The 9,256-nt window shown below is 48.9% G+C and overlaps 2 protein-coding genes across 2 annotated transcripts in view; one reads left to right on the top strand and one right to left on the bottom strand.

Moving 5' to 3' along the window:
* Positions 1–854: 854 nt before the first annotated feature.
* On the top strand, positions 855–4,513 carry LOC102891875 (isopentenyl-diphosphate Delta-isomerase 1). The gene is made up of 4 exons (XM_006918840.3): positions 855–1,059; positions 1,636–1,728; positions 2,167–2,297; positions 3,005–4,513. The coding sequence occupies exons 1-4, from the start codon at positions 855–857 to the stop codon at positions 3,320–3,322; spliced, it is 747 nt and encodes a 248-aa protein (XP_006918902.2). The 3' UTR covers positions 3,323–4,513.
* Positions 4,514–7,725: 3,212 nt separating this feature from the next.
* GTPBP4 (GTP binding protein 4) overlaps positions 7,726–9,256 on the bottom strand; it is a 16,608-nt gene continuing 15,077 nt past the window's right edge. Inside the window, exons 16-17 of the mRNA XM_006918839.3 lie at positions 9,111–9,254; positions 7,726–8,424 (exon numbers count right to left, since the gene is read on the bottom strand). Coding sequence (XP_006918901.1) covers positions 8,272–8,424; positions 9,111–9,254 — 297 coding nt within the window. The 3' untranslated portion in view covers positions 7,726–8,271. The remainder of the gene's footprint in view (positions 8,425–9,110; positions 9,255–9,256) is intronic.

Raw genomic sequence — 9,256 nt, 5'->3', positions numbered from 1 at the left:
CGGCACGGGGCCTCGGCGCGCTGCGGCAGTGTCGGACCCGCGGCGGCCGGTGGACCAAGCCCGGCCCCGCCGCCTGCTTTTGTGTCCTGTGAGCTGCGAACGGGTTTTCATTGATGGTGGTTTCGCGGGGCACCCAAAAGGACATACCTTTCGGGTGTGTGAAAACGGAGTGGAACTTCACTTGACTGCCTGTCGGTGGAGTTTCCTCGAGAGCTGACACACAGCCTGTGGCCGAGCGGGGCGACTGTCCCTGCGCCGGGGACCCCCACAGACGGCGCACTGCGCCTAGGGCGTCCACGGTGGCGTTGGGCGCTGTGCTCTCCGGGTGCCCGGACGCCGCGCTCCCATCTGATCTGCAGCCCGGCTGCGAAAAGTTGGGTTAAATCTTCCTGAGGTGTTGGGGGAAAGGTTCGGCAGTGTTTGGTCCATGAATGGACCTGGAAAAATGGGTTTTGGCAGAGCTTGGGATGTGGCATAGGAGGGGATGACAATGCATTTGGGGTAGCAATGGTTATCACATAACCCGCGTGTGACACATATGGTTATATGATATGGGTTATGGCGATACAGAAACACTTGTGGAGAAATAGGATGAAAAGTTAGGCCTGGGTCAAGCCATAGATGCACAGACTCAAGAACATGTGCAGAGTGACTGTCAAGTGCAGCACAGTGTCTCACAGGACAAGGATTTGGAGAACCTGGAGTCTGGTAGTTAAGGGAATGGCCATGACAAGGCCAGCCAATGGCCAAAGTGGAGACAGTTCATTTCTTACCCCTCGAAATGGCTGAATTCCTTCCCTGGCTCATGGATTCAGAACTGATTTATGTGTTTATATGACATCCGAAGAAGTGTGATGTGCATGCCTGTCTTCCCGTTTCCCACCAGTGTTCTAGGACGGATCAGACATCCTGTAATGATGGATGCAATCAACATCAACCGTCTCGATAAGCAGCAGTTTCGACTCCTGACAGAGATGTGCATTCTTATCGATGAAAATGACAATAAAATTGGGGTTGATACCAAAAAGAATTGTCACCTGAATGCAAACATTGACAAAGGTACTGTGTTAAAATATTCCGTCAGAAGGCGATTTGCCTGACCATTTTAGGGTAGCCGCGACAAGCGCATTGGTGGAGATGTGCGTGTGTTAGTCGCCTTGTATTGATTTGTAGCCCAGTTTCGTGGTGTCCCAGGAAAACCTGGCTTGCCGCTTTCCCCGCCCAACAGCTGATTCTTTCCATTTCGTGCCCTTCACTGAGCTTCAGCATTATTCTGGTTTTACAGTGGAGGGACTAGCCTAATCCTAGCCGAGGGCCACTTGTCAAGTCTGTGATGCATTCTTTCTACTGCATGGACAGAGACGAGTGCCACGCAGGGAGCACACGCTTCCCAGCTTCCTCGGGAGGCTGGCGGCAGCCGAGCTGGCAGCCAGGTCACCATGTCTTTCACCTGGTGGCTGCCTCCCTCACTGGTGTGCCGAAGCTCGTCATGGGCATGCAGGGACTCGTGAAATCGAAGGCTGCAAAAAAAAGCAGAAATGGCACCAAGTTACGGGGGTTCTGGATCCCAAGTACAGAATCAGGCAAATAATGGGTATTTTAAAACTCAGTTAATAGTGCTGCTTTTGCTTTCAGGACTATTGCATCGAGCTTTTAGCGTCTTCTTATTCAACACCGAAAATAAGCTCCTGCTACAGCAGAGATCGGATGCTAAAGTTACCTTCCCAGGTCAGTGTGCCAGACGTGTGGTGTTTTGTTGGGAACTATAGTTAATTGACTTCGTCACTTGGAACCTTCTGGTTAGCCAAGGTCAAAAAAGAGAATCCTGTGAATGATATATCTTATTGTAAAAGTTCATACAATGAGTGCAACCTGGTAACACAGCAGTGAAAGATAAAAACCGCTAGGTGTGTGTCTATGTGTGTATATTCGCATATATTTTAAAAGGCTGTATCTTACATTTTGATCTTTTTTGAGTAAGAAGGCATTGGTAAAGAACATAGCTACACACGTCTGTTTCTCCAGGTGATTACTGGTAGTCTGTTTTCACCGACTTAGAAATCCTCAGCCGTTTCACTTATTTCCCCGTTACTTTTAGAGCTTTGGGTTGTGATCTTTTAGAGCTTCTTTGAAGAAGGTAATCTGTGTCTGTGTCAACGTGTCCAGGTTACTTCACCAATAGCTGCTGCAGTCACCCCTTGAATACCCCGTGGGAGCTCGAGGAGAACGGTGCGTTGGGAGTGAGGCGGGCAGCGCAGAGGCGTCTGAAGGACGAGCTGGGGATTCCCATGGAGCAGGTAACCCGGCTGCGACTGCACCTGCAGCCACGCAGCCAGCCAGAAAGCCAGACGTACCTTAAAACGTGTTGCAGTACAATTTTAATCTAGCGTAGGTCTGTGCTTTGCCACCTCTTGAGTTATTGGCCCCAAAAAGCACCTTAAATAAAGATTATTTAAATGTCGATTTCTTGATATGACCTGTCAGAATTTAGCTCTGAAATAAATTGAACTATTAACCAGTCTATGAAGTTGGCTGTTTTATACTAGAACAGGTCTAAGGTGCGTATTTTCTCGTGGAAAACCTTAGGGATATGAATGCAGTTCCAACTGGGTGAATTGAAGTCATCTTTTTTTTTCTATCTGGGAATTATCCCTTTAAATGAGACCTGACTAAATAAAGTATCTCTCATCTAGTCAAACGGTTAACATTTTTTTTCTCCAGAAAGGTAATACTAAGATGTGAAGGAAAATGTAGCAATTGTAGTTTGAGTGACTGCTTGTTTTTTAAAATAACTATTTCAATAAGTCAACTTATATTTTTGGTCCTATGGAAAAAGTCTAGAAAGTTGAAACTGTAGTAATATTTCCATATATCATCAGTAGGAAACTAACATTTTAAAAGTCTTAACTCTAAAATTATACTTCTTTTGTTCAAGATATTACTGAAATGTGAGTTAATTTACCTTTCGGTTGATGTTTCTATTACTGTTTTGTTTTCATCCCAGGTTCCTCCGGAAGAAATTAATTATCTAACACGAATTCACTACAAGGCTCAATCTGACGGCATCTGGGGAGAACATGAAATCGATTACGTTTTGTTGGTGAGGAAGAACGTGACGTTGAACCCTGACCCCAATGAGGTGAAAAGCTATTGCTATGTGTCCAAAGAAGACTTGGAGAAAATGCTGAAACAGGCGGCCAGCGGCGAAGTTCAGATAACCCCGTGGTTCCGCTTGATTGCGGAGGCTTTTCTCTTTAAGTGGTGGGATAACTTGAGTCAGTTGAACCAGTTTGTTGACCATGAGAAAATACATAGAATGTGAAAACAGAGGTGAATGACTAGTCAAGTCCTAAAACATCTCTGTACTTAGTCAACTTGAAATCATTTTTTAAAAATTTGGTTCTTCCTTAACAACTCTCATGGGAAATGGTGGTACTTTACGACCAGAATGTATGTGGAAAAGATAACTGACTCCTTAATTTTGTGTCACACACGCCATACAGATGCACTGGTGTTTGTAAAAGACATTTATTGTAAAAAAAGAAAACAAACGTTAACCGTCTAAACACACACACACGGGGTCCTAACAAATTTGAATGAGTGACACTCTTCATTTACAATATGTTGAGATAAACATTTTCAGGACATTGTAGGGCACTTTGCTGATTGCCAGGTGCTTTACATATCATTAAACTTTTGTCATTTGTCCGGGTAAATGTGCACCAGAAGCTACTTGCTTAGCTACTTCAAAGCAGTTTAAATGAACTTTCCATATTGAGATTAAGCGAGGGGGCAGGTTCAGGTAATCAGTGGTGTACGTCCGGATTGCTGTCAGTCTGTGCTAAGAATTCAGGGACACACGGGCTATTTGTAAAATCCGACTCAGCCGTGCACCGCAACACAGCATCTTGTCGTTGGCACTGTTGACACTCTGGCTGGCTGGTTCTTCGTTGTAGGGTTCACCTGTGCACCAGCACGTCTGACAGCATCCCTGGGATCTACCACTAAATGCCATTACCGCCCATCCCCATCACAGTCACAAGGATACCAGATGCCAAACATCTGCTGGAAGGCAAAGTTGCCCCAGCTGAGAACCCGCTCTACAAAGTCTTGGGGGAAAATTAACCAAGGCTAATGTTCATGTCGAGTGGAACTGGTGGAGTCTGTGTATTAATATTTAAATTGTATTTTGGTTGATGCACTTTCTGAAATTCTTGGCCGTAGAGTTCTCAAATTTTAAATCTCAAGATAGCTTCATTTTTCTTTAATGTTATAATAATGAAAAATAATTTGTTTCTTACAAGCTAAATGTGGTATGAATGAATTCACTGGAAGACTGCATTTCTTAAGTGAAAGTTTTATAATTTTATGAGATTGTTACAAGCATTGATTTTGCAGGAAAAAAAATTAAAAATTGCATTTTAATACTATTGTGTAGTTTGTTACAATTATAATACAGTAATAGGTTAACATGTCTATCTTAAAAATAAATGCCTTGGAGCTTCAAAATGCATTTGTAACATTGTTTCTAATTCCCATTTCCTTGGAGGTTCAGGCTGAAAGCCACACATGACTGCTGCTCAGCAGGACCGTGGCTATCAGCTGTGGCCTGGACGGTGGGGCCCGAGGCCAGCTTGCATTAGAGCTTGCTGCAGCATCCCTGGAGGAACCCTGACCCACTGAGCTCGGCACTGTCACCGTGCTCAAGCCAGCTGACATTTGAGAAACAAGTCCCAGAGGCAGCCTTTACTGTGTGATCCCAACACCGAATTACCCAGAGGACTAGAGCATCTGAGCACACCGGGATGGGGGAGGGCACAGCACCCCCTCACTGGCCCTTGAGGATGATCAGGCACCACTGCAGGGAGGGCCGTGGGCACCCGGAGCATGAGCAGGCCCCGGTGCGCCTCGTGGCAGAAGAAAGCGTCCCACCATCGGCTCCCTGGGGGACGTGTGCACCCTGTGTGTTTGTGGGTGCCGGCCCCCACAGATGGCTGTGTGGAGGATCCCTCTTCCTCACCCTGAACCCGCGCTTGCCACATCCCATAGAGGATGTGGGTGCAGAGCCCCGACTGGGTCTCCGTGTTACAACCTCACCCACTATCAGCTACACGCTTCAGACCCAGATTGAACTCTCCACGGACTTCCATTTGGCCCTTGTGAGGATGCTGCTATGTGAGTGAACGGGCCCCCACACTCGGGGCCCCTCCCGCTGCTGCATCCCCCGAAAGCCCCTTCCCTCTCACACTCGCGTCTGCTTAGGGCATTGCTGATCGAGTCCACCATTGCTGCCGCCCAGGTCAGGCCACCCTGGCACCACCCGACTAGGTGGCCGCTGCCACACTCGCCTGTCTGCTGATAATCCAGCAGCTGCAGTGTTTGTGACACCTCACCCCGCCGTGCTGCGTCTCCTGGTCGTTTCTCCACTTCACACCCAGAATGGTGCTGAATTCACTTGCTGCCTGTCCCACCCGGGCTGAGTTCCCTGAGGCGGCATGGATTATTTCTTTCAAAGTTTCATTTTGAAAAACGTCAGAACTACAGAACACCACGAGCTCAGTGCAGTGAGCGCCCGTGGGCACGCCCGTGGCACAGGCTGCCTACCGAGCAGGCCGGCACACGCAGCCGACATGCTCATGGCCCAGTGCACACCCGACTCTTGGCCCCGTTACTTCAGCGCACTCCTGAGGGCGTGTGCTACAGCACAAAAGGACACCCACACACATGGCACTTCCATTTAGAACTGTTCCAATGTCCCCATTTCCCAATACTGACTTTCATTGAGTCCTCCCCAACCTCCCCCAGACGGAGGCAAGGATCACCTGCATGTCACAACCCGCTCCGTCAGTCCCCAGGCTGTCCCCTGGATGCTGATGCCCACTCCACATCAATTATTGTACAAAATGCTCCATTTAACAGTTTCCCATGACACGGCTCGGATGAGTTTTGGCCAGAACATCGCACAAGTCATGTGCCCTCGGGCCTCCGCACCTGGGGGCACAAGACAACCTGTCAGTGCCCACCTTAGCCCCCACAGTTCGCATGCATCTGCCAGACTTCTCTATAATAAAAGGTATTTCCCCCGGGGATTAAGAAATAATTCGTAGAGCGATACCTTAGCAAGGACGGCATATTCCACACCCAGAGCATGAGCTCAGATTCAACTGTAATTTGCTTTTAAATTGAAAACGATATAACATGTAATGCACCACTTTCTTTGAAGTTGTTTTTAATTCTGGGATAATTTCGCTTAATCTGGGAGATAATTTGCCCTAAGGCCTCCCAGTATTGACGGATTGAGCCATATTTTAGGGTGGAGAAAAGTGCACTCCGGGAGGCTAACCTTATCAAGTCATTAGTTCCATTAGGATTCATATCACAACTTACAGAGGAACAAGTATACATTCTATCACTTTCAAATACGTGGAGGCAATAATGACTCCTCATGGAGTCAGCTCATCGTGGTCTCAACCTTCATTTCCCGTTACGAGCGATGCCGAGTGTCCTTTCATGAGCGTGGCCATCTGCATCTCTTTGGAGAATTGTCTATTCAGATCTTTTGCCCATTTTTTAACAGGTATCTTTTGTCATAATTGACTTATAGGAGTTCCTCTTATATTCGGGGTATTAATCTCATATAGATATTCGCAAATATTTTCTCCCATTCTCTAATTGGTTTTGTCACTGATTACTTCCTTTGATGAGCAGAGATGTTTGATAAGGTCCCATCGACCTTTTGCTTTTGTCAGCTGAACTTCCCAGCTCTAGATTTCAGTGCCTTTTGTTTTCCCTTTATTGACGTTGCTATTTTGTACATAACTGCTTTCCATGTCATCTTCCTTCAGCTCTTACAACATAAGACAGCTGCTTTAAAGTCTTTGTCTAGTAAGTCCACCAGCTGGTCTTTCTGGGGGACCATTTCGGTTTATTTTTCCCTTTAATGGGCCATACTTTCCTATTTATTTGTAGGCCTTGTGATTCCTTTTGTTGCTGAAAACTGGACATTTGAATCACGTACCGTGGTAATTCTGTAGATCAGACTCCCCCCTTCCCCAGGGAGGACTTCTTTTGGGGATTGTTGTAGGCCATCTCTACGCCAGCCTGCAGTAAAAATGTAAGGTCCTCCTGATTCTTTTCTGACTGTGCCTTTCGCCAGGCTTGAGTGCTTTCTAAATTCCCCTGTACACAAAGCTGCTCTTTAAAGTCCCAATCCTCAAATGTCTGGCCCCCAAAAGAGGCAAAAAAAGGAAAGATGCAAGGGGGAATAAAAGGCACTGGCCCTTTAAATTTCCCGAATCTGATTCAGCTTACGAATCGCAAGCAAGGGTCCCCCTCTGTCGTCAGGAGCAACCATCAGCAACCAGTACGCAGAAGCCCAATGTCTGGGGGACACGCCCTTGGTTCCCACTGTGCTCAGGGTGCACTGGCACACACCTCACAGTGACTCCCACTTAAAACGATTAAGAACAGACCCCCGGAGGTGCTCCTGTGACAGAGCTGGGTGCTTGTGTGTTCACGGAACACGTGTGAAGCTCAGCAACGGACTGCAGGGCAGGAGATGCCCACACTCGGCTGCCGGAGCGCCTCGGGCCACCTGTCATCCCGTGGAGAAGTGTTTCTACTTTTAAGACAGAATCGTTTTTTTCCTCCTTTCTCGTTTGGCCAAATGGACAGCAATCTGTAGCTACACCAGAAAAAAAAACAAAAACACCTAAATGATCGAAATTATTTTCTTTTAGAAGTTTATTTTGGACAACTGGCTGAAGACAGATTACAATGGTACCTGGTGCGGGAGGAGTGGAGGAGCACTCAGTGCCGGCATTCTAACAGCAAGCCGCGCTCGGCCCGGGTCTGTGGGGCAGGGCCGGCAGCCGCTGCCGCTGTTCACAAGTGCAGATGTTTTCTCTGCAGAAAAGGACTATTCACATGCACTGACCAAACCGAAGTGCCCTCTTACCAAAGAGAAGATTTCGCTCCCTCACCAACGGCAGTCACAGCAATAAATCTTTTCAGTTCTGCAAAGCTGATGCAACCAAAGCCCCTCAGTAAGTGCAGAAACCAGCGTCTCCTCCGCATACTTGCAGTGCCACGCAGAGGTGGACGTCCCCACGCTCGCACAGGTGAGGGGTGGGCGCGGCTTTCAGGAAAGCAACAGGGCTTTCGGCTACTTCCTGCTGTTCAGTTTCCGGGTCCCTGACGCCAGTTTCAGGAGCCATCTCATTCAGGAACAAGAAGCCGCAGTCTCACTCACCGGTCCGGCTGCAGTGGACACTATCTCCTGTCCTTTTTACCGGCTTTCCTCTTCCCAGAGAGTAAGTGCTTGGGCTTCATGTCGAACACGTGCCTGTCTGCCTCCCCCTTCCTCCCCGATCGGTTCATCTGCTTCTGCGCTTTCTTCATCATAGTCTTGGTTTTCCTCACCATCTGCAAGAGAGAACAACACAGAGCACGCTGGCTACCGAAGCCACATCCCCCGTGCGCTCTCGTCACCCGTCCACCGGCCAACGGTCAAGGTCGGCTGTGAAGGGAAACCCGCGTAAGGCCTCCTCGCCGTTCCCCCTCGGACCCACCAGCGTCTGCAGGAACTCAGCCCGTGCGGGCGAAGGCGGCGGGAGGAGCACGCACGCCAGCTCCGTGCCTACCGGACAGGCACGTCGACCAGAAGGTCAGAGCACACCTGGTCCGACTCCCTCGTGGACAAACGCACAAACTCAGACACAGACCTGTGACGCCGCTCACGTCTGACCAGCGGCAAAGCCGACTCAAAAACCCAGCTTTCTAGGTGGGGATGGGCTGCCACGGAACAGACCGCCTGCCACCTTGCCTGTGGACTTTCTCCTCTCCTGCACTTTCGAAATGCTCAAACTGACAACTTTTGTGTTTACTTAACAGTTTCAGCACGAGCAACTGCACACCCAAAGTGCCTCGTCCAAAAGAAGGACCAAGATGGCTCTCCGGGACACTTCCCTGCACGGCTCCGCGTCGCTGAGGGCTCCAGGCCGGTGCCCTGCAGGCCCCGCTCCAACGACAGCTGCACAGCTCTGCCAGGCGCCTTTGAGCAACCAAAAGCGGAGGCCGTCGTGTTACTAACGCACAAAACGGCAACTGACCTTGGCGTCCCGAAGACCAGAGACGTCCCGCGGAGTTCGAGAGCAGCTGCGACTCCGGGCGACGGATGGGGGCGGGACAGAGTCCTCCCGCTTCCTCTTCCTGGTGACACTCCGAGACAGTCTGGCCTGGACTGCATAGTGGGCCT

Source organism: Pteropus alecto, unplaced genomic scaffold, assembly GCF_000325575.1.
Source record: "Pteropus alecto unplaced genomic scaffold, ASM32557v1 scaffold108, whole genome shotgun sequence".
Classification (NCBI taxonomy): Eukaryota; Metazoa; Chordata; class Mammalia; order Chiroptera; family Pteropodidae; genus Pteropus; species Pteropus alecto.
Note: the sequence above shows the minus strand (reverse complement) of the source record. Positions and strands in the feature narration are given on the sequence as shown.

Excerpts from the sequence above, each read along its gene's own strand:
- LOC102891875 (XM_006918840.3), top strand. The coding sequence starts at position 855 with ATGTGCATGCCTGTCTTCCCGTTTCCCACCAGTGTTCTAGGACGGATC. Across the intron at positions 1,060-1,635 it reads GAATGCAAACATTGACAAAG|GACTATTGCATCGAGCTTTT; the intron begins GTACTGTGTTAA and ends TTTTGCTTTCAG. Across the intron at positions 1,729-2,166 it reads TGCTAAAGTTACCTTCCCAG|GTTACTTCACCAATAGCTGC; the intron begins GTCAGTGTGCCA and ends CAACGTGTCCAG.